Source organism: Amborella trichopoda, chromosome 5 (genome assembly GCF_054954075.1).
Source record: "Amborella trichopoda isolate Santa Cruz 75 chromosome 5, AtrichopodaSantaCruz75HAP2 v2.0, whole genome shotgun sequence".
Classification (NCBI taxonomy): domain Eukaryota; kingdom Viridiplantae; phylum Streptophyta; class Magnoliopsida; order Amborellales; family Amborellaceae; genus Amborella; species Amborella trichopoda.
The window spans coordinates 2,006,741-2,034,535 of record NC_142340.1 but is presented as its reverse complement, the minus strand read 5'-3'; the positions used below and the strand labels follow the sequence as shown (position 1 = coordinate 2,034,535).

The 27,795-nt window shown below is 35.2% G+C and overlaps 2 protein-coding genes across 2 annotated transcripts; both read right to left on the bottom strand.

Annotated features, from left to right (window-relative positions):
- Positions 1 to 834: 834 nt before the first annotated feature.
- On the bottom strand, positions 835 to 5,032 carry LOC18426704 (glyoxal oxidase-related protein). The gene is made up of 2 exons (XM_006833346.4): positions 4,341 to 5,032; positions 835 to 2,386 (listed from the first exon to the last, which is right to left on the bottom strand). The coding sequence occupies exons 1-2, from the start codon at positions 4,903 to 4,905 to the stop codon at positions 1,140 to 1,142; spliced, it is 1,812 nt and encodes a 603-aa protein (XP_006833409.3). The 5' UTR covers positions 4,906 to 5,032; the 3' UTR covers positions 835 to 1,139.
- An 8,204-nt stretch (positions 5,033 to 13,236) lies between these two features.
- LOC148781893 (protein SPEAR1-like) lies at positions 13,237 to 14,957 on the bottom strand. Its single transcript, XM_088866741.1, has 5 exons — positions 14,532 to 14,957; positions 14,308 to 14,397; positions 14,116 to 14,174; positions 13,692 to 13,827; positions 13,237 to 13,591 (listed from the first exon to the last, which is right to left on the bottom strand). Exons 1-5 carry the CDS (start codon positions 14,694 to 14,696, stop codon positions 13,484 to 13,486), a joined length of 558 nt encoding a protein of 185 aa, XP_088722867.1. The 5' UTR covers positions 14,697 to 14,957; the 3' UTR covers positions 13,237 to 13,483.
- Positions 14,958 to 27,795: the final 12,838 nt, after the last annotated feature.

Sequence of the window (27,795 nt, the reverse complement as noted above, 5' to 3'; positions counted from 1 at the left end):
GTGGCAATGGGGTTGGCCAGGCCCTGACCTGGCCCAAAAAAATAATTATATGGAACCCGAATTCACTGGAATCGGACTCGAAAATATAGTGTGGGATCCGAACTCGGAACCGGATCGGACTAAAAAATTAAAATATCTATGTATTTAACTATGTTTAAATATATTTAATACATTGGGACACAAAAAATATTACCGGACTTGGATCTGGATCCATACCTAAATAGTGTTCTTGGACCCAGAACCAACCTGCCGGGTCCAATTTTTGGACCCACACCCAAACCTAGATTGAGTCTACCCCTTGGGTCCTGAATCGGGTCCGGGTCCATTGCCACCCCTAATAACATATCCCTTCATAAAACTATTCACAAATGGGCAAAGGAGAAGATAGTTTTACTCACCCACCCGAAAAAAAAAAAACCGAAAATACTTTTACTCGTGATGAAATGGTCAGTCCATACTGGGTTAAATAGACAAAATCCACTGTGAAATGCTCGGTGGATTAGAATAAAAGAATCATAAAACAAACAAATTGAAATTCACAAAATAAAAGAATCATAAAAGCAACAGACAAAACCCATAATTTTCACATATTCTGAGCTCAAATGGAGGGGACTAGAGCATCGAGTCTGTACGAGGGAGGTCAAGAGTGTAAACCCTCGGAAGCTTGTCCCAAAAAAGCAAACATCCCTAGCCTACTTTTTGTCCTTTCTTTCTGAATGCTTGTATATCATTTTCCACAAGAAAGTCAGTAAATTTCCCAATAATTTTTCTCTTTCATTTAAATGTTGAATTTTATTTAGTAGGCAAAAGCAAATCCCAATCTCCAGAGCATACTTGAAATCATAATAATTAGAATAAAAATTAGATATTGAGAAATAGAAAACACCTCATTAGAGGAAAGGTTTATATGCAAGCTACATATACAAACCCAACTCCAGTGTGCTCCACTAAAAAAAATAAAAAAAAAAGGAAAAAAAAAAAGCAAAAAAAGAAAAGAGAAAACCTAGAAACAATAAGGGAATGAATCAAAGAAAAAGACCCCTAAAATGTATAAAGAATAAATCAGTATGCAAGAAGTAATAATGAAAAAAAAAAAACCCAACCAGCAATCCAAAAGCCAAAGCCATAGCCAAAGTCATCTAATTGATATGTACCCACACTCCCTCACTGGGTACCCCGAAGTGCACCACAAACAGCAGATAATACCCCGGTGGTGCAACCACCGCTGAGGGCGGTGCCACCACTGAGATCTGGTAAGTCCCGGGTGCAACTTGCTCCACATCATTCATCCTCAACACGAGCATTCTCTGATTCTGCGAGTATGAGTGCGTCGTAAAAGGCGGCGCATACATGGTCACACTGAGATCGGTGTCTGCAACAATTTGGTCTGAGAGGCTTATTTGGATCTTGAAGCCTCCCCCGTAGGCCAAGGCCTTCGGCATTAGCTCGGTCAATATATTTGGCCTATGGCTTGCCAAAGATGGATCGAGGTAGGGCGGTGAGAATTTCTCGGCCCGCAGCTCTGTTGGATAAAGGGATGTGTAATTATACTTAGGATTTGTGTTGCTACCAGCGATCAAAACTTTCCCATCCGGTAGGACAACGCCGGATGAGTGGTACATGCGTGGGATGGTGCTTGGGTTCAATGTCTGGAACCTCTGGTTCCTGGGGTTTCTCGGGTTGTAGAGGACTGGGCTGAGGTTAGGGTTTCTTGCAAAGCTCCACCCGGAGGTGCCACTCTTTGCACCATTGATGATAAGCACCTGAGCATTCGGGAGAATGAGCATGTCCCCCATGACCCTGCGGCTTGGCATTCGCTCGATTTTCCATTGCGAATTAGGATCTGTGATGGTGATCCTTCCACAAGTGTCGAGCGCGTCGACAAATACTCCCCGGTCCGCCTGGCTCGCAGATTCAGGGGTGGCACCACCGCAGATGAGGACCTCCGAGGGGATGAGATTCTCGCGGCCTCTCAAACGGATTGGGAGGAGCACGGCAGAGCCTGAGGCCGGGTAATTCCTGGAGCCTCCTGGCAATACAGGAAATGTCCTGACTATGCGGTTGTTCTTGTAGTCCAGTAGAATCGACCTGTCGTTGGCGAAAACGAAGAGGTTCCCGTCTGTCGAGAGGTGGAGGAAAGGGTAGAGATTGTTCTCGACGTCGTCAGTCGTCTCCTTGAGGAATGGGAGGTCATAGACTTTGAGCTCAGAATTTCCCTCTGCCGGGATGAACTCATAGCTGAACTTCCGGCGGCCGCCGACGATGATCACGTTGCCGTCTGGGAGGATGTGGTCGGAGGAGTACCACCGCTGGCCGGAAAGAGAATTCGGTTTCTCTACCCAATCACAGTCCTTGCAAGATTCGTACAATCGAACAACATTCCCCCCTGCACAAGAAGAAAATAGAGAAGAGAATCGTCGGTAAATAGGATAGAAAGGATGGTGCAAGGTGCAGAGTGAAGGATCATGTTTTTTAAGATGAACTTGTGAGATCACAAAATAAGCACACCAACAAACCTCTAACCTGACATTTAAAAAAAAGAAAAAAAGGAAAAAAAAGGAAAAAAGTTTATACAAGGTTGCTCTTTAAAATGTATAATCAAACATGCACCTCAAAAATCCAATAAGAAAAGGTTGTTTTAATGTTGAAAAACCCTCTAATTGATCATCTCGACATCGAGACGTATATATATATATATATAATCCAATCGGAAAATGTTGTTTAATGTTGAAAAGCCTTCTTATCGATCATCTCGACATGAGATGTATAAATAAATAAATAAATAAATAATTAAAAAGATTTTACATCCCATAAATAGTGCATCTTGCAGCACGTTATCTACACCGCCTATGTTCAAGATTTTGAGTCCCATAAATGTTCAAGATCTACACCGTCCATTTACCATTTTATTCTAGGACTTCTCTCTCTTTTTTTTTCAAACATATAAGGAGAATGCATTAAGTTATTTTTATAATTTATTGGGTTTGTTGATAGGCTAGAGGATACATCCCGAGGATCCTAATTATAATTGTAACAGGGTTTGTGAATGTATGATATGGTCATGCAAGAACATAAAAAACTAATAATATTTTGGCATGATATAAACAAATTTTTTTTTTTTGGCACATATGACAAATTGTTTTTTTTGACACATATGGCATGGATTTAATATGGGTTTTATGTTAATCATGACCATATAATTAAAACCAGTGTTTTAAAAATCGAGTGGGTGGCGCCAATTGGACTTATAACCACTTGAGCCCGAGGGTTTCTCCTATTGAAAAATAAAAATAATAATAAAAAACTAACTAGTGAGAACTGAGGGGTTTTAGAACACGCATATTAGTAGCTCACTGGTGGCTTTGATAGTTCTGACTCGTCAATTTTTAAAACATTGATTAAAACATTAGGCATATGGTTTTTAATAGAACAGAATGAAAAACCAGAATTCATGTAACCCACTCCAATTAATTAAAAATAATTAAAATAATAATGATGATTAAAGTATTAGGTGCTGCTTACCGTAAAAAAACCAAACGCGCAGCTTGGTTCCTTAAATTTGGTCCTACACGATCACCACACAAGACAAGGGCCCCACCGTATTTTGGCACCTTTAAAAAGAACATTAGCTTGTACACAAATGCATTAAAAGTCCAAGTAATTTAGTGGCCGGCAAACTTGACCACTCATCACACCCAATGTTTTGATTCTACCACCCAAAACACGTGCGCCTATGGATTTATCGCTTTGAAACATTTTCCTTGCTGTAATTCTTTATATCTAAGGGAAAGGTTTACGTTAGGCCTGATAATTTGGAATTGCGGCTTAAATTAAGCCGAAAATTGTGTATAGAAAAATATTAAATTGATTTTTTTTGACCTCAACAATTATGATTCAAAATGAAAATTTAAATTCTAAAAACATATATTTGTAAAATACTATTACCATCTATTGTCAAGTATCCTGATCAATACTATTTTTGAAAGCTCCAAACTCGATTATCCCTGTCCATCCCTAAAAACTTGGGGCTTGGGTCGTGCCGGAGTCAGGTTAAGACAAGCACGATCCAACCCTTATTTTTTTACTTATTTGCATATTTTTTTTGTTTTGCCTTGCAGGACCTAAGCCAGTCTGGTCCGCAATAAGACTAGGGCCAAGCATGGAGTGGGTTAGGGTCAAGGATGACCCCACCCCACAGGGCCTGGCCCGGCCGGGCACCACTAGCTGGCAAGGTACGTGCTTCTAAAGCTTTATCGTCCATGCAAATGCAGAACCTTTGCTTTTATCGTAAGAAAGTAACAAAAGATAGACATACGAGAACCCCCCTCTCTCTCTCTCACCTTCATTGAAACCTCCGGTCTGTATGAGCCGTCCATCGGCCCCCAGGGCCCCCGATGAGCACCACGTGTTCGTCTTCACCATCAGAGGCCTCACCGCAGCCGTATCGACATCGTATTCCACCGCGTGGGCCCAGCAATCATTGTTGCCCTTCCTTCTCTCTCTTTTATCTATTCGGCACCTCCCTCCGTCCAATTTAATCTTCGACGGCCCAAAAACTGAGGCATCAAACATCACAACTTTCCCACTTGGCATCAGCTGCACGTGCATTGCAGATATCCCCGTGTTAGCGCTGGCCAGCTCCCAAGAACCGGCAAAATCGGTTGGGTAAACCGGGTCAGTCTTCATTCGTTCGGTTCTAGCCGGTTTTGCCTGTGGGTCGTCTTCGACTGGTAGCGAGAAGGGTTCTGGGGGGCTTGGTGCATCTTGAACCGGTGGGAAGAAGGGGTTCGGGGGCAAACCTGGCAGGTCTGGCAACTTCGGGAACGGAAGAAAGGCAAAGGGAAATGGTGAGACTACCCCTATGAGGGGGATAAGGCATAGGGCAATTCTCAAAGAGAAAGACATCTTGTGGGGTTAGAACGAGGGTTAGGGGTTAATAGGGGTAAAACGAGGGAGAATGGAAGGGTTGAAATAAACCACACCAAGCTTGCTGGTGCAGGCCTGGGTGGGTTTGCTCCCACCTTCTATTTCCTCCTTTTGAGTTGGAGGGGAGGATGGTTATATATGGGAGTTTTGGGGATTGCCCTCGTTGTTTGTTGGGTTTTCCCTATGCCCTTGGAGTGGGTTAGTTGGGAAGGGCTTGTATTTTCCTGGGGGCTTGACCGAATTGTCCTTTACCCAGTAGTTTACCAGTGGTTTGTTTTTGCTGTTACCCTAATTTTTCTCATTAGGGTATGGTTCAATGCGCTTAAATAAGAAAAGTGACCCCCAAATCTAATGAGAAGATGTAGTTTTCATGATAGAAATTTATGCGATGGTATTACAAAAATCTATTTTACCCCTATTTATGAAATTTAAAATTTAAAAAATGGCCTAAATTGAGTAGATCTATATATATTTTAAATTCTTGAAAAACAGTCCAAATATTATATAACAAGATGCATTATTGTTAAGATTTCAAATCATTTTTTTTCATGTCCATATATCTCGAGGTCGAGATTACTAATATGAAGGTTTTCAAGCGGCATAATAATCTTTTTCAATGAGTTTTTGAAGTGCGTCTTGCTTTTTTGATGCATAAGGTATTCTTTGTATAAACATTTTTGCTCTTCTTATTTACAGAATATGGGTGCAACTTGCAATCCCATTTGAAGATATTTTTACCTTTTCTGAAGGTATCAGGATGGATAATTTTGCGTTGGTGCTTTTTTTGGGTAAATGATGTTCTAGACATTTTTATCACTAGAAAAAGTAACTCAGTAATACTAAGTTTGATATAACAGTTAGATTTACAACCATCTGATTTAAAATCTGACAAATATGAGTGATAGTGACCTTCTTATACTTAAAGTAAATGGTCACTCTATATATTCTTCCTATTTATTATTGTTTTTTGTTGTTCTTAACGAGCCAATTGTTGATTTTCCTTACATTTAGTTTCTTTTAGGATTGGGCCATGCTTTCCAAAATATCAAGAGGTCATTTTGGTCATCTCGATAATTGAAATTCATAAAAAGTGCCTTTTGCCATTGATGGGCATTCCTGCAATTACCTGGATTAATAGGAACTTTTTTGATAGTTGGTTTCACCATGAGTTGGTCCTTGTGTAACTTAACTAATAATAGCTTCCATGGCGGTTTTATTGTTTTCCAATTTTATCCCCTTTGATCCATGACTATAAACGGCACGAGGGAGACAAAATCGGTCAATTTGACAAGCTTGAATGGTCCAAAGACTATCTCTTATAAAGGACAGAAAATTTAGGGTTTTGTTTTTTTGGCTGTAAATACGTTGAGAAGAAAAAGGGGGAAATGAGGTGGTTCCCTTCTATAATTTCATGGGCAAATACAATCTTGGGATCACTAAAATCATGTACAAAAATTCATTCACACCAAAGGGTACGGGCCCAAATCCTCATTGACTTCTACCTTTTTTTTTTTTTATTTATTTATTTTATCCAAATCCCTAGGGCCATAAGTTTTCTTCTAATATTTTTCTTTTTTTAAAGTAAAAAAATATTTATACAATAAGACTATCAATCCTTAGCACAAGTAAAAATTAATCTTCACCAATGGATGTGAAGTTGGTTGATTGTATTTATTTCATTAAGGAAGCTCAAACTTCAAAAGAAATTTTCTCAAACCTTGTGAGACACCCAACCTATCATATTTCACATAGGATGGTTATAAGTAATTGTGACTTCTTTATATCAAAGTTAAATGGCCTTGTTGTATACAATCCCTTAAGTATGTAGAAAATACCTATTTACCTAAATTCAATATATAAATTTAACAGGATCCAACTCTTCGATTGTTGATGGCAGTGGTCTAAAACTTGGATCAGTTGGGTGAACCGACTGTTCAGGAAAGTGGATTGGAATCATGAAATGGTAAATCGTTGATATGGATTGACGATCCCATATATATATTTTTAATTATGTATATGGGTGTGGTTTCTATAAGGTTTCAACCTTAAACAATCCAATTAAGTCGCACCTCCAAAGTTTATCATAACATGCAATTTTGGTGTAAAACATTCTTAGGATTATGTTAAAATCTATTTTCATATCTAATTATAAAATTTTAAACTCAAAAAATAGTTAAAATCAAGTAGATCTATAAACATGTGAAAATTTTGAAAATGGACGGTCTAGATAATGTGTTGCAAGATGCACTATTTTTAGGACTCAAAATTATTATTATTATTATTTTTTTTTTTCATATTCATACATCTCGATGTCAAGATGATCAATTAGAGGGTTTTTCAACATTAAAACAACCTTTTTCAATGGATTTTTGAGGTGTATCTTTAATTCTACATTTTAAGGTTGCAACCTTACATGAACTTTATCCCATGTATATGATATATAATATTTATATGATCTATTAATACAGTATATATATTTATGTATATTATAATATAATATATATTCATATTTATAACATTAATAAATATTTAAATTATGTATAATATATATTTATTTTGTATATATTATACATAACATATTTTATTATATAATATATTTTTATTTTGTATATATTATGCATAACATATTTTATTATATAATATATTTTATTTATGTAATAGATATTTATAATATAATATATAATATAATATTTTATATTATTATAAAAATATATAAAAAATATTTAATTTATAATATTTAAATAGAATTTAAATAAATATAACTTATATATTTTTAATCATAATATTTAAACATTTTATATATAGATTTAATATATCTACAAAATATATTTAAATATCAAACAAGTTACGAGATATATGTAATTCATTCCACAATACTTTTTAAATGTGTTAATAAACATGGTGAAAATAATATTTACAAAAGCTTTTCCTGTGAAGTGTTTACATATGTAACTAACCAAACGTGCCTCCAGTAGTCAAGCAGCACAGAGAGGCAGACTCTTTCCCAAAAGAGTATATATAAGAGAGTTATTATCAACTACCTTTAATATCAGGAAATTTTTAATTCTGCAGCATAATTTCCATATAAATAAGGAAGGAGAAAAAGAAATTAAAGAAAGAGTAAAGAGAGTTAATGCACGCAAATAATTAGGACGCACAATTTAGAAGAGCTAACGCATGCACAAATTTTTAGCAAAAAGATGATGCATTCACAAATTATAGGAGGTGAGGTTCTATAGATCCCATTACCAACAACAACATCCCATTAACACCATCAAAAGCTAACTTTTAATTTACTTGAAAAAATGGGTAGGGGCTGTCTTCCCCCCTAAATTACTTAAAAAAACAAAAAAAGGTTCTATATAAAAGAGAAGATGCACATGCTATTATATTAAAGAAATATACCTAATAGGACCATTTAGTATGTTGCAATCAATCTTGGCAGGCGGATGTGAAATCAGGCAATTGGGGGTATCACAGCCTACGATCACATTTTAAAAAAAGAAAAAAAAAAGAAAACTTCAAACTCTGTGACACACTTATAGTTGTCAGATTTCATATTTGACGACGATGGGTAATTGTGATATCTTTGTACCATGAATAAATGGTCTTATAGTTAACCAATTATTTAAAGGGTGTGGTTTCTATAAGGTTGCATCCTTAAATAATCCAATTAAGCTGCACCTCCAAATTTTATCATATCTAATTATTAAACTTTAAACTCAAAAAATGGTTAAAATCAAGTAGATAAATATATGAAAATCTTGAAAATGGGCGGTCTAGATATTGTATTGTAAGATGTACTATGTCTGGGATAAACAATTAGAGTGCTTTTCAATATTAAAACAACCTGACGAATTTTTAAGGTGCATCTTTAATTCCATATTTTAAGGTTGTAACCTAATATAAACTTTTTCTTTATTTTTAAAAAATGGTAGAGATTTATTATTAAAATAAGAGCCAAAAAATATACGAAAATGGTCAAACCAAACGGAAAAATCATTAAGGTAGTCGTTTAGAGAATTCCTTTCACTCAAGTACGTCAAAAAATTTCTCTTAGTTATATCCCTTATTTTGAATTCTAAACCCTAATTCAAACAAGTAGAGGCATTTTGGTGCTTTGGCAGTACTTAGTAACTTCAGTCATATAACATAAATATCCGTACTTGTTTAGGGTTAGGATAACAATGATTTCTAACTAAAAAAAATGAGTTTTGGTTTTTAACCTTGTAACAGGAGCAGTAAAACTATCATTTTACTCGAGGCACTCAATTTTAGCGAACTAATATTATCCTACGATGTAGGGTTTAGAATGCTGAACAAGAATTCTCAATAAATAAAATCTTTGTACCTAACCCAAAGGAAGCAGGCTATAACCGTTATTTGCTTGAACCACTTAAGTCAAACAAAGTGAATATATTATCCCTCCATGTTCAGGGATAGAAACCCTGGACAAACATTCCTAGTAAAAAAAGAAAGTCTACTAGGATGAAATAAATTCCACTCTCTCCATCACCGTTCATCCCATTGAGTTTTTCTGGCATAGTTTCCCTCATTAGCTCCTATTTGTACATTTACTCTATTTGTTTTGTTTTTTGATATTCAGAAATAACATTGGGTTAGATGTCCAGCAAGCCAAAGATATGTACTCCCCAAAGAAAAAGAAAGAATTTTTCTAAAAGAAAAAACCTTTTAGAAAAATGACCAACCTCCATGGTGTTGAGAAAGCAGCACCAAGGGATAGGGGTGGCAACGGGTCGGGTCGGGTCCTGAAAAAATATTATGGGACCTAGACCCAGATTGGGACCCAAAGTCACTGGACCCAGACCCGACTGGACCAACCTAAAAATAAAAATATTTAGATCTTTAAATATATTTCATAAATTGGGACCTGAAACATAATGTGGGACCCGAACACGAACCCGGACCCATACTCGACTGGACTTGATCAGACTCAGACCCGGACTTGGCGTTGAATAGTGTTTGGGACCAAGATTTGGACCCGGACTCGACTGGCTGGGTCCAATTTTTGGACCCATACCTTGACCTTGGTCGGGCCTACTGTTGGGTCCTGAGTCGGGTCCAGGTCCATTGCCACCCTATAGAAGGGATTAAGCAAGAAATATTCGAAGGCATGCGAGTTGATGTATTGTCATCTTGTATGATAATTGGGAAACAAACTATTGAGGTCCCTTTTGAGGTAGCACTATTTTGGTTGATGTTTGGAAAGTTAACCATCGATGTCTCTGTTTAGGTCGGTGGATTGTTATGTCTTCTACAAGGACGAGCACATGAACATATGTAATATTCAATTATTTCTTCAAACACATTAAGCTCCAACATTTTGGCAAACATATTCAATAGCCAACCCAAATATATCACTATCAATAATTGCTAAGTGTATCACTATCAATAATTGCCAAGTGTCTCCTTTGCAAGCATCAAGGGCATCAACATATCTCCTCTCTCCAAAGTGGATTATTTGGGGCAGATTGACATTAGGATCTAGAATGATGAGATTGGATATTTTGGTGCTAAAAGTCAGATGTCTCTTACCTGTTAGGGTTCCTACATTTCATGAAGTATAGAGATGTAGAGACGGAAAATACATTATTTGATAACCTCCTATAAAGGAAAGGGGGGGGGGGGGGGGGGGGGGGGTCATTCGGTGAAGGAGGTGGTTGTTAGGCGGAAAAGGTGGTCGTTTAAGGGAGTTTTTGGGTCCATAGAAGCAATAACCAGGGAGTTCCACCTCCTCCTAGTTTTACTGCATCCTCATTTCTTGAGAATAGAGGGATTCTGATCCCCGATAACTATAACTAATCCCCATTATCAAATGGCAGATTAGCTAGAGCATTAGGGATGGTCCAGTACTAGTCTGAACTCTCCCTATTATCAAACACGCCCTTAATGAGATGCGATTTTGTACCAACTAGAACTCTACCTTCTAGAATTAGTTTAACTCGCACACGTGACCATATACACACTTTGTGTTTTAGAAAGAGAGAGAGAGATCTTACGAGGCTCCCACCATCTTTGGCAAATTTTAGACAATGGATTAACTTGGAATACATCTATCTCCAACAGCACAAGAAGGGAGGAAAATGACACATATAGGTCACGATTTCTGTAGTGAAAGATTAAAGAGTGGCACACGATAAGACTTCCTCAAATTGATTTTTCCTTGAGAGAGAGGGATGTTATTTTACAGGTCTCCCCCCTATTTGGCCACTTTAATGACATCGATGGTATCTATCTCTAAGGCCACTAATAGGGAAGAAAGGTACATAAATGTGACATGTTTCTCTAGTAAAGCAGATTAGAGTAATTTAGATACGGACGCACAAAAAAAAAAAAGAAAAATGCAAAATGGGGTAATTTTTGGCGACAATTATGCAGAAGGTCGGTGAATTTGTATTTTTTTTCAAACTTGCTTATTGGTCTAAGGATGACATCTTTAGACAACTATTTAAATGTTTTTTAAACATTTTTCAAAATAGGGACATGGGTAGTGCCCAGTTAGTCAAGGAAGAGATTCACAATCTCTATCCTCGGACAACCCATTTCTTCATTACCAAATGCGAATATGGACAACCCTTTTTTTCATTACCAAATGAGAATATGGGCAGATATCTTGTAATATACAAGATATGAAATTCAATATATGGTATCTATGATTATCAACACCGAGGATGAGAACCTTGGATTACGCCAAAAGTAAGCATCTAGAGCTGTCTCGGTTCCCATCCTAGGGCCGTGTTTCTTCATTCCTAAATGAGAATATGTGCAGTCTAAGGTTGGGAACCTTAGACCCTCTAGAACTGAGCTTTGCTTAGTCTAGGGAGCAAACTGAGGTTTCTGTCTTTGGAAAGCCCATTTCTTCATTCTTAAGCGAGAATATGGGCGGTCCGAGAATGCCATCCTCGGACGCATCCTCGGAATGACTGTGCACTGCCCTAAAACTTGTGGCACAGCTTAAATGCCTCAGGAGCATTTTAATACTTCAGCCCAATGAAGGTAGTCACATTGTTTACTCATTTCAAATTACTAAAATGCCTTTAATTGTTAGGGAACCTTTCTTGAACATAGGGATTTTAGGTATTTTTGAAAATATTCTGCAAATATCCAATTGAAACCAAAGTTAGAAAGTCGCCCTTCTGGTGTTAACCCAGATCTTTTGTCTCTTCATAAGATTTTGTAAGGGGTCAAGAACCTTTAACTAATAATTTTTCTTTCTTCTTTTTCTAGGGATAATTTAGGATTTGAAGTTCAATAGCCAGTGCTGATAGCCCAAGATTGTGCATGTAGTTAGTGAAATGAGAAATAGATAAATGCTACCACAAATTGAGCAGGACAAATAAAGCAAAAAGAAAAGTAAAGAATAATAACATAAGATCTACGTGGTTCACCCCGAATGATTACGTCGAGAACATTGATAATATAAATTTCATTATCACAATATAGATTATATCATTAGGTTATAAGTGATAGACATCTTTTTACATAACTACAAACCCTTTATTTTTCTTCTAAATATACTTTCCCGACTGAGCAATACCACCGTTTAAGTTCCTGTTTCCCATTACTACATTACTGTATAGAAAACCTTGAAAGCAACTACGAGTTTTTTTCTCTAGAAGTGGAAACTACTAATCCAAAACCCCATAAAAATACATCCCTTTTTTAGAGGTCATACTGCTCTCTGCAAGAGGTACTTCATAACCTCTTGGAGGTCCTACCTCTTCCTAGAAGTCAACTATTACCATAACCATAATAGGGTAGCCCTTGTTTGGGGATCATTTCAATTTCTTTCTTGCTTTCATAGAATCACCTTTTTAATTACCATGATACCCTATGCTTTCTTCTTAAAAAACACCAGAGTCACTGTAATTTCTCCCTGTGTGAGAATTGCGGCTCCCTCTCTCTCTCTCTCTCTCTCTCTTACATTCTAATTTGATTCTAATTTGCAAACATTCACCTCTCTCTCTCCGATCACACACAGAGTTTGTGCTTGTGGAGTGGAAGAGAGTTACTATTTGTGGAGTCATCCATGGCAAGTGCCCCATATTGTGTCCTTAAATAAGCAATACAACCTAAACAAAGGCCTCTAATAAGGACAACCCTAGTGTTTCCCAATAAAGCTAATTTCGCACACTCTCACACAGAGAGAGAGAGAGAGAGAGAGAGAGAGAGAGAGAGAGAGAGAGAGATTGCACGACACCTTTTTACTGTTCTTTCCTCCCGTGACAGATTTCATTCTTGCTGCTCATATCAATTATATAGAATAAGGGTGAAGGCAATACAAAATCAAACTCGTACGATGCTCAGTTTTCATTTGATTGCTATATGTAAACCCTAACCACTTGAACATCTATTCTTATCTTCTCATGGCACTGATGACCCATGCACACAGTGCAACTCTACATTTTTATCATCAGTACATACTGGTGGATTGGGCATAGCTAAAAATCTACAACCATTTGATCAACCCAATTGCACCAGCTTGAACCTTGAGAGAGAGAGAGAGAGAGAGAGAGAGAGAGAGAGAGATGAAGACCTAGAGAGAAAGTTTAAGATCAAGATCCACTTCTCTCTCATCCCCAGAATCCGAGTTGCGGCTACTCGATCCAATTGAACCGCCTCGTCGCCTCTTTGGCACCGAATCCTGATAAAATGATCAGAAAAGATAAGAATTGACATTAATAAAAATAAAACAGACTAAGAAATAGGGTTATGTGATGAAGTGATAAATATGAGGGAATTACCTCATTTGTTTGTTGTAGAAGGTTTCTAGTTATGTTTGAAGGGAGAGAGGATTGGTGCTCCATGAAAGCACCTCCATAATTCGATAGATTCCTTTGATAATCAGGATAAGCATAAGGTTCTGATGTTAAGCCTGCTCTGGAGAAGAGAAAGAAAACTGTATCAATTCCCCATCTCCACCGAATTCCTATCTTTTAGTGTGTGTATGGGTCAGAGAGAGAGAGAGTGTCAAAAAAGAGAGAGATTTTATTGTGTGCGCGTTAGAGAGAGATTTTTGTGTATGGTGGAGAGAGAACCAATTATAGAGAGAGAGCACCAGTTTAGTGTGTGTTAGAGAGTGAACCAATTATAGAGAGATAGAGCACCAGTTTAGTGTGTGTTAGAGAGAGAGAGAGAGAGAGAGAGAGAGAGAGAGAGAGAGAGAACCTAGGAGAGTCTTGGTGTCTTCCTTCAAATACTTCATTCTCTCCAGAACCCAATTGGCCCTAGATCAATGGGAGTTGAAAATCAATTAGTTGAAAATCAATTAAGAAAACAATGGAATTTACACTTGAAAACAAATGCTAGACCATCAAATTAATGCTTCTCTAGGGTTAACAGCTATTACAGATTGATTACCAAATAATTTGAGTAAAAACTTGAGGAAGAGGTGGAATGAGATGCTAATGCAGTAGAAGGAAAGCTTGGGTCCATTTGAACATTATCTTCCTGCAAAAAATAGCGACATATGTTGTTTATAAGAAGAACTAATTCACAGAGAGAGAGAGAGAGAGAAAGAGAAAGAGAGAGAGAGAGAGAGAGAGAGAGAGAGAGAGAGAGAGAGAGAGAGAGAGAGAGAGAACCTTATGGTTGGTAAGCTGTGGCATATAGGAATAGCCCATTTGGCTGTGGATCCTAATCTTTTCAAGTTGAGCCACTCCTAAACCTCTCTGTGGCTGCCTTGGCTTATCACCACTGCCCTTCTTCCCTTTTCTCAGCCATCCTCCTCCTGAACCATGGCTTTCCATGTTGCTGTAAACTTGATCGACGGACCGACAGAGAGAGAGAAGCTTGAGACCTTGAAGAAACAACGCAGAGTGGTTGGGAGGAAGAGCTTTTAAAGCTTAAGATTCGAGTTCACAGGAGAGAGAGAGAGAAAGAGAGAGAGAGAGAGAGAGAGAGAGAGAGAGAGAGAGAGAGAGAGAGAGAGAGAGAGAGAGGCAGAAAAGTTGAAAGCGCGTTTCAGGCCAGTCAGATTGCAAGCCCTGCCAAAATGTAGGAGAATTGGAGCCCCGTGATCTCTCATCTCATCACCCACTTTCTTCATTATTTGTATACATGTTTTCACCCCGTGGAGGCTTGGCCAGACATTAATTCATTTAAATAAAAGAAATATGTATACTTTTATTTTAATTCAAAATATTATATACTTCTAGCTAGAGATATAATTTTTTTTTTAATTTTTTTTTTTTTTAAAGTTCTTTAGTTAAAACGTTGAAAATTTTAATTTAAAATGTTATATATTTCTAGCTATAGTTTTGTTTTATTTTTTGAATTTAAGTTTTTTAGTTAGAACTTAGAAATTTTAGAAAATTAGAGTATTGTTATTGACTTCATAGCACGTGCATAAGGAGATGATTTGCAGGTGGGTCCACTCCTTTGTTTTGCATGATGAACGTCCCAGATGGTACACACGTGCACCAATTGAAGTGTATCTTAGCCGTCCATTAGCATGGTTAGAGATCTTTTCTTTATACAAAGGTCCAAATAAGAATATATTGTATTGAAAAGTGGGTCTTTTAGTCATCTTTAATTGTCTCATATATCCTTTTGGACTATTTTAAAGCAAACTTTCAGGAGCCTTATGTCTCCAACACCAAAGGACATTGTGCACAGTACCCAAAATGCCCTTATGAACAAGTAGTGCATGTTGTATTGTAGAGACATCTAGATGACATATTGAAGAGATTAACCAAAGTCCTCACAGAAAGCACTTATAATGATATATTTAATCTCCATTAGTTATCTTTGAATAAGTAATATGGACACTAGAGTTCGTGATTTTTAACGCATATCGATTCATTAAAAACATAATTATTGTGTTTAACACTTTCGAAACTTTTTTTTTAAGATTTTTTTGCAGAAATCCCCCATAGAAGTGCTTAATATCACTGAAAATTCACCTCTATCCTTATCTAAAAAACATGCAAACATCTCATTTGTAAAAGCCAATTTTGGATTGGTGTTTCTGACACTCGTGTCTATCAGAAGATGCAATACATGTCTATGTCTTTGTAAAATGGATTATTGGCAATGGATTTGGGATACCTTGGTGGTTGCCATATGGTTCCTAGGTGGTGGTACAATCTCCTTTTGCAATTGAATAAGGGAATCCACTAAGGTGATTGGAATACACATGAAATATTTACCGTTTTTTCATGCATAAGTGGAAGAAAGCAACAGTATCAGAAACCCCAACCTCAAAATTTGTTAGAGTTTCTCGCAACACTAACACATTGTCCTTTTTTTTTTTGGTGAATCAATAAGGATATCAGGCCCCTACCTATTTTTATTAAAAAATCAAAAGAGGTATTACATGAACTGTTCTTATACAACCCTTGGCAAGGGAACACAAACAACATCAGATGAAATGAAAGGTATTACAAAATCAGGGGGGGCGAGCACGCCACACATTTGCTTCATTCAAAGGGACTGTTGCTTTGGCTAAAGAGTCTGCAGCCATACGAGCCTCCCTATAAATGTGTTGAACCTTCCATTGCTGATCAGCAAAAATTGCAAGCTTAGATATACTATTAGCCAATATTAGCCGTAATCTCCAAAAAAGCCTGCAACGCCGACACATAGAATCAACGAGAAGCTTAGAGTCATTCTCAATGACAATAGATGTACAATTCAACTCCATTGCAAATGCAATACACTTGTACATGGTCTTTGATTGAGTAAATGCTTGTTATGAAGCAACAGTAAATCATGGCCGTCCATCTCTTACGTGCATCACACGGGTTGCATGCTATGTGATACTTGACATGACTGCCAAGCAGTCTCTTAGCGATAATTTATTGGTTAAATGTTTTTTTTCTCAAAACTAGACCCCATCAGCTCATGAGCAAGGGGCTTGTCAATTCCATAAAACACCAAGCTTCTTAATGGCCACATGTGAACTAGGGAATATCCAGCATTTTCCCTTGAGCATGTCTCTTGCTTCGAATTTAACAAATAAATAAAACAAAATACACTATGGACACCAAAGGATGAAACAAAAGTGGGTTTTTTACCATGAAAAGTTCTACACTTTACAAGCACTATCCTATAATTCAACCTTTAAACATTAAAAAATTCGTAAGCAAAAAAATTACGCAGGTATATTAGTAGTTTATAATTCGAAATTTCATAAGGAAAAATGTTTTAAATATATAGCGTGTATAGCATGCTCTTGCGGGAGCACATTGGATGTTTACTCCCTTGAGAAAAATACCTATTCCGGTGTATTTTCTCGAAGTAAAATTAAGGGATCCATTTTAAAATATAAATATAAGTATTTTCAAAATGCTTAATTGAGTTTTGAGGTTCTAGATACTTAAATCTAGAAGTTTAAAACTTGGACGGTCTCTATTCAATCTTAGGTCATTGGAGTTTTTAGATGAATATAGAATGCGTGCTATATTATCGCTGGGTTGAGGAAGTTATAGCCCAATGAGACCCTAGAAATACTCCTAGATGGGTTTTTTAACCATGGGTACATGCACCCTCGGGAACACATAATCTTCTGGCTGAAATATAAATGGGGAATTGAATTAGGAAACATGTATATCTATTATAGATTGCATCACATGTACACAAATAATGCATCACTCCGCACGATTTGCAGCAACTATTAGAAAAATTCTATACTTCAACCACCACCAACTTGTATGAGCCCCCTCCATAATAAAAAAAAGGCCTATTTCTTAATTAACTAATTTTACTATCTATTTTAATTTGGGGCATGGACTTGAAAAGATATGAAAGAACTATATAGTACATTTTAATTGTTATTTATTCAATTATTTTGGGCATGGACACAAGGAAAGATACGGTCCCCAATAGGGGGAGGACTTTATATAAATCTCTATCTATCTATCTCTCTCTCTGTTTCTCTTATGCCTTCAAGAACTTATCTTTTGAATCTCTTGGAAATCCACCTGTAGGTGGCTTTTATAACTGAGTGTTAAACAAACTTCATTATTTTAAACCCTAACTATCTATATACCCTACTTTGATATTATTAAAGAAAGTTTATTTAAAGGAACCCAAGATTCCTCCGCAACTTACCAAGGTGCCCTTGATTTTGGAAGATGGCGAGCTTTTCATGGTCAATATACAAACTTGTAGATGATTTGGCCTTGATTTTATAATTCTGGATTGTGTTTTATGAGATCAATGTCAGAAAATGCAACCCCCTTTCATGGGTTTTACATGCAGTTCTTAAACAAGCATCCTTAGATCCTGGGTAAAACTTTATCTAATTTATAAAATTCAGGATTTTTTTAAAAGAAAAATTGTTTAAATTACCCTACAAAGCTTGTTTTGGGGTTAGAGTAAACCTAATTAAGACTTGATCTCTTAAAACCCAGGTAATTTTTCCACCAGCTTTTCTAAATTATATAGCCCGGATCGCCTCATATCTACTAAGGGTGCAATATGCCCCATTAGATTAATAACTCGAAACATTGAAAACTGCCCAAGTAGGACCGGTGCCTATAGAATCCTGAAAATCAGGGTTTGCAAACAAGTGACTCCGAAAATTGGAAATGGAAAACCTGGATTTTTTTGGTATTGTATACTATAAGACCATCTATCTTTGAAATAAGGAGGTTACAATTAATTCCATCCATTGAATGTTTTGGATAGCTTAAAGTATGTCACAATGTTCGGAAATTTTTTTTTGAACTTTGATCTTGATCAATTACACGCTCTCGGGCTTCCGATTTCAAATCCAACAAGTAGAAATTACTGTGACCTTATACAAAAGATAAGTGGTCTTATTATCTATATTTCCATTTTCCTAATACTAACCAAATAGCATATTCCAAGAATTAGGTCTAACATTACCTAGTTCAAAAACCTGAATTTTAGAGTAAAACTTGAGTACTTTTTCTAGCCCTAGCCAAATACCCCAGTAAATAATAATAATAATAAGAATAATAATAATAATAATAATAATACTAATATTACAAAAATAAAAAAAGATTACAAAAATTTTGGTCATTTCCACTGCTTTGCTTCGTTTGTCTAATTGAAATATTCTCCTAAAATAAGTTTCTTGACAAAGAGATAAAAATGTTTGGCTTGGACCTTTGGTAACAACTTTTAAAAAGCATAGGGTCCAAGATCATTTGGTATATCAACTATACAGATAAGGACATCTGTGAATAACCATAAAAAAAGTTTGTACAACTAGAATTTTATAAAGATGGTCCAGCCTTCATACCTTAGAACATGATCAATGAAGCCTCAATTTTATACTAAGAAGATTGCCTCTGACCACCAAGTCATCTTGGATATCATACCTGGTTAATTTAATGCCTTTACAAGTTGGATAGACTTTGGAAACAACAAGGAGCCTTCAAGACACATGACTAAAGCCAAATCTTCAAACTCATATCCCAAAGCACATGTAGTGTTGGACACGCGTGTCCTCTCAATTGCATCCTATAGCCATTAAATAGGGGAAAAAGTGCATATAAAGTTGCAACCTCATACTGTTGAAGTAAGGTCCACCTCAAAAATCCTATAGTGGAGAGGGCATAGGAGAACCCTCCAATTGATCATCCTGACCTTGAGATGAATGGGCATGAAAAAAAAGAAAAGAAAAGAATTTCAAGTCCAAAAAATAATGCATCTTGTAATAAGTTATCTGGACCATCCCTTTTCAAGATTTTCAAGTGTTTCTTAATCTGCTCGATTTGTATCATTTTTGAAATTTTAATTTTATAACTGAGGATAAAAAGAGATTTTGAAGCCATCATAAGGTTTTTGATGCCGAAACAACATCTCAAAATAATTTTTTAGGTGCGCCTTATATCTACAAAGGAGGCAACAATATACAAACCTCACCCTTAAATAGGTGATCTTTATTCTTGTAGACATCTTTGCCTTCCAAGATCTAACCAATCCATTAACAACTTGTTTTATAATGTAAAAATATGGATTTATAAAGGACCAACATCCTTGGGATCATTAAGATCTAGCTTGGATATGGATTTTGACAGTCAATTGTGATCAAGCACTCTAATCATTCCATTCTAAATTAATGGGAAATCTTGTTAAAGTTGTCACAAGCAGAGTGGGGTTAGGACTAATACCCTAAAAATTAAAGGGGTTGATCAATCCATGGAATCTAGCATGTGCTAGCGTACCACCCTATGTATAAGTGGCATATCTATCTTGTCATAGCATGGGAATTTCTTTAGCTTCTTCCTTCTATACTACCAGTACATTAAGATACCTATTTCTCTCTGTATTTTGAGGATTCTTTTCTCCAAGGACCCAGATATATGTGTCGTGTCTAACTCGGATGCATGTCAAATGCCAACTAGAAAATTGCCTTACATTCATGCACTATTTAAAGAAAGGTGTTTTTTTGTATAAGGCCGAGGCCGTAAACAATCAAAGTAAAACGTACCTTCAAATAGTGCTGAAACACGTTGTTTCAGTACAAGAAATCTTTGTGACACCCTTAAAATTTATTTCCTTCTTTAATTATAAAATTAAAAGATTATTGACAGTCTAGATAACACATTATAAGATGCACTATTTCAAAGAATTGGAATCTATTTATCTTGATGTCGAGATGATCGAATCGAGGGTTTTTAGCATCAAAAGAATATCTTCTAGTGAATATTTGAGGTGCGTCATAATTTGATTGTTTAGGGCCTCACCCTTATATAAACTTTTTCTTCTAAAGAAAGGGTGATGGGGCATTGTATGCAACAATGAGTACTTTTAGGGAAAAGTTTATATAGAGCCAAGGCTTTAAACAATCAAATTAGAGCCTACCTCAAAAATTTCACTAGAAGATGTTGTTTTGATGTCCAAATATTAGTTTTGGAAATAATATTTTTTTAACGCATTTTTGGACCATCAATTTTCAAGTCTTCATAGATCCGTCAATCTACACTATTTTTTGGAGCTTTAAACTTTATAAATAAAGATGAAAATATATTTTAAGTCTATCACAAAGATTTTCAATATTAAAACGTCATTTCTTGACACTATTTGAAGGTAGGCTCTAATTTCATTGTTTAGAGCTTAGGCTCTATACAAACGGCACCCATAATTTTACAGCAAGATTTAAAGAAGAAAGGTAAATAGGTGTCTAAATTTTTAAGATTTGAAACATAGGTATCATGTCCTTAATGTGTGAACACATAAGAAATCGTACATACAAGTGACCATGTACCATACCAAGAACATTGAATTATGACAACCTTTCACCATCAATGTTAAGACCTTTCTCTAGGTATACAAGCTAGGAATTTCAAGAGGACCAAGGTCCTCAATATGGCTAGGACACAGTACCAAGTACTAAGAAGTAAAATCTTTGGTCCTCTTTTTCCTTTGTGGGTTAGTGGAACTGAAGACCTCAAAAGGTCTTCTTGTGCTAGGGGGTACAAACCATTGCACGCTAACAACTTTTTATAAGCATATTTGGAGAAGTGACTCTAAGACTCGAGAGCATGGACTTTTATTCAATGAATTTGTGGCAAAATTAATTTGGAATAAAAAAAGTGGAATTGGTCGCAAAATTTATGGATGCTTTCTTGATTTGATAGAAGACTTTATTCTTGAACACAAGTTATATATGATTATTAGTAATGTTAGATGTATCTAGGGCTTTAGCGATTTGAAATCAATACTTTGTCCTTTTCACTTGGCCTTTAAACCTGGTTTTGCTTTCAAATATCTTCAAACCCCTATCCGTTATTCCATCAAAAGGATTTTACCTTTTTATATTCCTAGATAAAGAAATAGTACATTGATGGAGAGTGTGTTAACATTAATAATTCCAGCCCAACTTGGGCCACAGTCCCTTGGCCCTACATCCTTGAATAGTTCAATCTATCCATTGACAAGCAAAAAGATGGGGAGGAGGATTTACAAAGTAAGAAATGGTAGTCCACTTCCTATGCCATGCACACGCATAAATCCGTTAAATTTGTTTAAGTTATTTTTAAGACATCATAATTAGAAAAATAGAAAAATGTCATAATGTCAGAGAAAAATCAGTATTACGGGACTCATCCACGTTCACTCGGATTCGGGCGGGGTAACTTGGCATGGCCGAGTTACCCTGAGTTTTGTGTACCACTTGAGGTACATCAAAATTCAAAAAAAAGAAAAAAGAAAAAAATAACCAAAAATTTGAAAAATATGGGATTGTTCTATTCATATATATATATATATATATATATATATATATATATATATATATATATATATATATATATGAGAAAAGTTTATATAGAGCCGAGGCTCTAAACAATCTAAACAATCAAATAAGAGCCTACCTCAAAACTTGTATTAGAAGAGCTTGTTTTGATGCTCAAATATCCTCAAATTGATCATCTCGACATCCAGATGCATGGGCATGAGAAAAAAATTGAATTTTAAGTTTTGAAAATAGTGTATTTTGTAACGCATTTTTGGACCGTCAATTTGCAAGATTTTCAAGTTTTCATAGATCTGTCGATCTACACTATTTTTGAAGCTTTAAATTTATAAATAAAGATGAAAAATATATTTTAAGGCTATCACAAAGATTTCCAGTATTAAAACCACATTTCTCAATACAATTTGAAGGTGGGCTCTAATTTGATTGTTTAGAGCCTAGGCTCTATACAACCGCACTATATATATATATATATATATATATATATATATATATATATATATATATGCTTTGGGAAAAGATTGTTTTTTTTTTTTTTTTTTTTCACATAATCCCAATTTTCATATTTTCCTATTTTGAAAATTTTGAGAATATTTTTTATTATATATCAATTTTTTTAAAGTTGTTTTTTGTTTTGGCAAGTTTTATCTATTTACTGGAACTCTTATACGAGGAGGTTTCTTATTATACGAGGAGAGATGAAAAGGCTATTAATAAGTCGAACACAATTAATGGCCTCTATTGCATGATTATGGCACATGTACATATATCCTGAGAAGTCCAGTACATTTAATTATAGATATGTAGAGAGATAAATCCCAAATATGCAAGTTACTGTTATCTTATGGGAATTTAGCATAATGAATGTCTGGTATTCCTGTTACTATTAAGTGGCATGTAAGATTCACATTCTAATGAAAATATGATGGTAAAAACACAAAAAATTGATTTTCAAAAAGCAAAATCCCTGGAATTTGGGGATTGGTAGTTAGGTTTGTAATAACAAGAGAAAGTATACAATCAAATCATGGACCCGGTTTTTATGAGTCCCCCAACGCATAATATTCTCCCTCTAACAACTATTTTTGATATAGATATTGGATAAAATTTACAGAGTTCACTATGTTGATCATGAATAAAAAATAAAATAAAATACAATAAAATTTTAAAACGTATTATTTTTTTAAATTTTTCCTATCCATTAGATAGGAATATTTAGTTGCGGAAGTTCATCTTAAAGATGGACGATTTTGAGTCGGAAGGCTACTCACAAAACACCTTTCCTAGTATCATTTATCATTGGTAGAAGAAGGTCACAACAACTCGACAACTCTTAACTGATGTGAAATCAACTAGCCAGGGTTGTGCCATGCTTAAAGACTATGATTTTTTATTTTTTTTCCAAACTTTGTGGCACACCCTTAGCATCCAGATTTCAAATTGGCGATTAGGAGTGATTATCTTGTACCATATAATCCCATATAATAATCCAAAAAATATGAAAGAATATACAAAAAATCCCATATAACAATCAACAAGAAATGAAAGAATCCATACAATTATTCACAAAATATTAAATTATAAGTTTCTTTAACTATGTTTTAGTATAATATTCTTACTTTAGGATGAAAATACTTATATAACTTGGTAAGAAGATTACATATCCATTATGCATTCATTTGGACAAAGGGTTGAGAATCTTGAGATCAGCAGGGAGATTACTATATGTATAGCTCTGTTTTATTCTTCCCTTTAAGTGCAAGGTATTAGTGATAATTATGATATTGTCCTCATTTGGATTAAACAGTTGAGAAAACTTCATCGAGTGTAGTGTAAGGATTGAGGCTAACTAAACTTTAATTGGGGATAAGAAATATTTATTTGTCTATCAATTAATAGATTAACATTGAGTTGTTCTTGATTTGAGTTGGAATGTATTTGGATAAACAAAAATAAAATAAAAATAAAAATGAATTTATTACATTTGTTGGTAGTAACTGTATTAACAGGGTGGAGCCAAGCCTGAGAAAAAAAGCCTACTCATATTGGAGTAGCTCAATTATCCACAGTCCATTTGGCCAGGAAGAATCCCATCCATGGAATTTAAGAAACCAAAATTGGGCCCTTTCCATTGGTTGGAATTATCAAATCTTAGATCTTAGAAACTTTTGTATAAAATACTCTGGTCACAAAATCCTTCTCAAAACTTTGATATTTTAACAGTACTGGATTTCATTTGAAGCTTCGCATATGAAGTACTGGGCTCCTATTCCCTTCAATACCCTCTCTCTTGATACCCACTCTCCATTTCTCTCGGAGAGAGAGAGAGATATCCATAAGAAATACAGGGAAGCATAATAGCATTATTATGACCATAGGAGTGTTATGGAGTAAAATTGTCATCAATGTCCTCTGTTTAGATATCAATGGAGAGAGAATGGGATCCACCAAAACATGACATGACTCAATTGGTAATCTCCTCTCCTTTTATCAATATTGTCTGATTCACTTTTGGAACTTTTTTCAGTTTGGTCAGAAAACAAAGCAAGTCAGTGCTTTGGCTGATTCAAAGGAGGGCTTATAAATTTTTTTAATATAAATAGATTGTATATTCATATATTAACATATATTTAAATAATAAATAATTAAAACTTTAAAAATAAAAAATAAAAATAAAAACAATAAAAAAGGCAATTCTTGTGCTTCGCCCGAAGTAGGCCGAAACAAATCGAAGCAGGCTGAAGCTTTGGCCGAAGAGGCCAAATCAGACTGGATTGGCCTGAAGCATGCCGAAGCGGACACACCCGAGCTTTGCGTTGCTTCAGTCTAGGCTGAAAATCTGAAGACTTCGGCTTTTCGGCGAAAGCAAAGCGAATCTGATAACATTGCACTAGGTATTGAAAAAAGGGAAATTTATCAAAATAACTATGAACTAAACAACTTATCCATGTCTTTTCGTTTAATTTCAAATTACCCATCAAAAAACACATGCTCATGACTTAATAGTTGCAAAAGGGTAATATGTGAAATAATTTATCTATGATAAATTTCCCTTTAAAGAATGATAGTGATGGACAATTGAGATGACAGTTTCTGTGGTCATGTGAATCATAGAATACATTCCCTATTACATCGCTTTTCCCCCACACAAAGCATGCACTGCCCTTGTGAAGTTCAATTAAAAAAAATACCAATGGCCTCTAATGCATCAGAACCTCAGGCGTTTTGCACGAATTCCAAATTAAATAACATTAGAGAACCAGATCTCTACACTTGGGAATAGAAATATGAAAAAGAAATACAAAGATAAAGAAAAAGCAAATGATTTTCTAGATGAACGGGCATAGAGTGTTCAGTCAAAAATTTGAATGAAAGATTTTAGAGAAATAAAATGTTTTTCAGATATTGAAATCTTTCAAACTACATAAGGAATGACTTTATCTCAAAACAAGTACATTCTGGACTTACTTTCTAAAGCCAATATGCTTGAATACGTATAAATTTCCACATTTGCTGATGCTAATAAAAGTAAAGTGAAAGAGATATTTTGCCATCCAATCCTTCTCTTTGTAAAAGTATTCTTGATAAAACATAGTTTTCCAATTTATGCATTGTCAAAAGATATTATACTTTAGGAGCCCAAATTTGAGTGTTGTAATCTCTTCAACTTATAGATTAACCTCAAAAAAAGGTTTTTTAATTGCACTTTATATGCACTTGAAAAAAAATAATGTCTCAAGATTCAATAGAGACCGTCCAATTATTAAAAAGTGAAACCTAAATGTATAAAACTAAAATTTTAATTTTTGAGAATAATAATCTAATGATTCTTTCGTGGTTCGCAAAAGTCAAGATTGAAAAACAAAATCCTCCCAAGTAGATATTTTGACTCAAGGAGTAAATGTACATTATATGCTCTGACGGTAGCATAGTATATATGCTCTAATGCATTATCCTTCACAGCATAATTGCGAAGCAACATAAAGTAAACTATTGACCCCGTTTAGCTAAGTATACAAAGAAGAACATTAACCTATCTCAATATTATGGAAATGCATATAATGAGACCATTTACTTTTGATGTAAGGACGTCACAATGATCATTAACTGTTACATTTGAAATTAGGTGGTTAAAGATTTGTTATTGTTTGGACATAAAGTCCAAAACCAAATATCTTGAGTGCTGTAATACACTTTCATCTATTGTATTTCACATTCAATGGCCAAAAATGATTGTGACTTCCATTGTACAAAAAATAAATACATCTTCTAATATGAGGCAATAGAGGTTGCATGGTTTCATAGTCTTCTTAATGAAATTCAAATACCCATGAGAAAGTCTACTAAACTCTCTTGTGATAACCAAAGTGCTATGACGTCTGTTAAGAACCTATTTTTGGTAGCCCACGAAACACATAGAGATTGATTATCATTTCGTCGTAAAAAAGTGATATATGGAAACATTGTTATGCTATTTGTTCCTACGCACACCTGGATGGCATATATATTTACCAGGGTATTATAGCAACCAGGATATTTGGAGTTGACTCGACAGCTTTCAATGCAAGATGCACTTTTAGATTGAGGGAGGGTGTTAGATAATAAAATTGTGAAAACATTATGATATATATGATTCCCCATTCTTTATTTTATTATTTACCATTGTACCATAGAGGTAATATGGTCTTTTGTTTGTTATTTTTAACCTCTTGTAAAAGAGCAGTTAGGTGAAGGGTATTTAGCTAGCTTTAGGTCCTTGTTTTATTCTCTCTCTACGCTGTCACAAATCTATCAGCTCTTTCTCTATAGCTCATGGATCATTGGCATCTCTATATATAACCCTCTCCCTTTACAATCTTCCTACTAGCTCTCTCTCTCTCTCTAGTTCTCTCTTCAATTCTCTTTGGCCTAATAGCTCTCTCTACACACATATCCTTCTCTCTCTACATCTCTCTCTCTTTCTTTCTCAGTTCTCTCTCTAACTCTCTTTGGCCCAATGGCTCTCTCTCACATTGCATGCTCCTCTTCAAAGCCAAGCCCTCTAAGCCTCGGTTACATACCTTCAAGAACTAAACCTATTAAATACTTTATGAGTCTGGTTTGTATAAGGCTGAGGCCCTAAACAATCAAAATAAGGTATTTTTTTAAGTAGTATCGAAAGATGTTTCAATACTGGAAATTTTGGTGATGCCCTCAAAATTTATTTTTATTTTTAATTATAAAATTTAAAACTTCAAAATTAGTGTAAATAGAATAGATCTATGAATACTAGAAAATTTTGAAACTTGACGGTCCAGAAAATGTATGACAAGACATACTATTTCCAAGACTTGAAATCCATTTTTTCTCATGTTCATATATCTTTAAGTCGAGATGATCAATTTAAAGATTTTTGGACATTGAAACAACCTCTTCTAATAAGTATTTGAGGTGCGCCTTTTAATTGTTTAGGGCCTCACCCATATATAAACTTTTTCCGTACTTTAGTTTTTATATATGGATCTCTCACATCTTACAAAGCCCACTTTTTGTAAGTGAAAACATGAGTTCGGCCTTCAAAATCCACTTTTTTTTTTTGTTTTTTTTGGGGTAATTCAGCGGGGATGATGAGCCCTTCAAAATTCATTTTTATTTCTAATCATAAAATTTAAAACTTCAAAATTAGTGTAAATAGA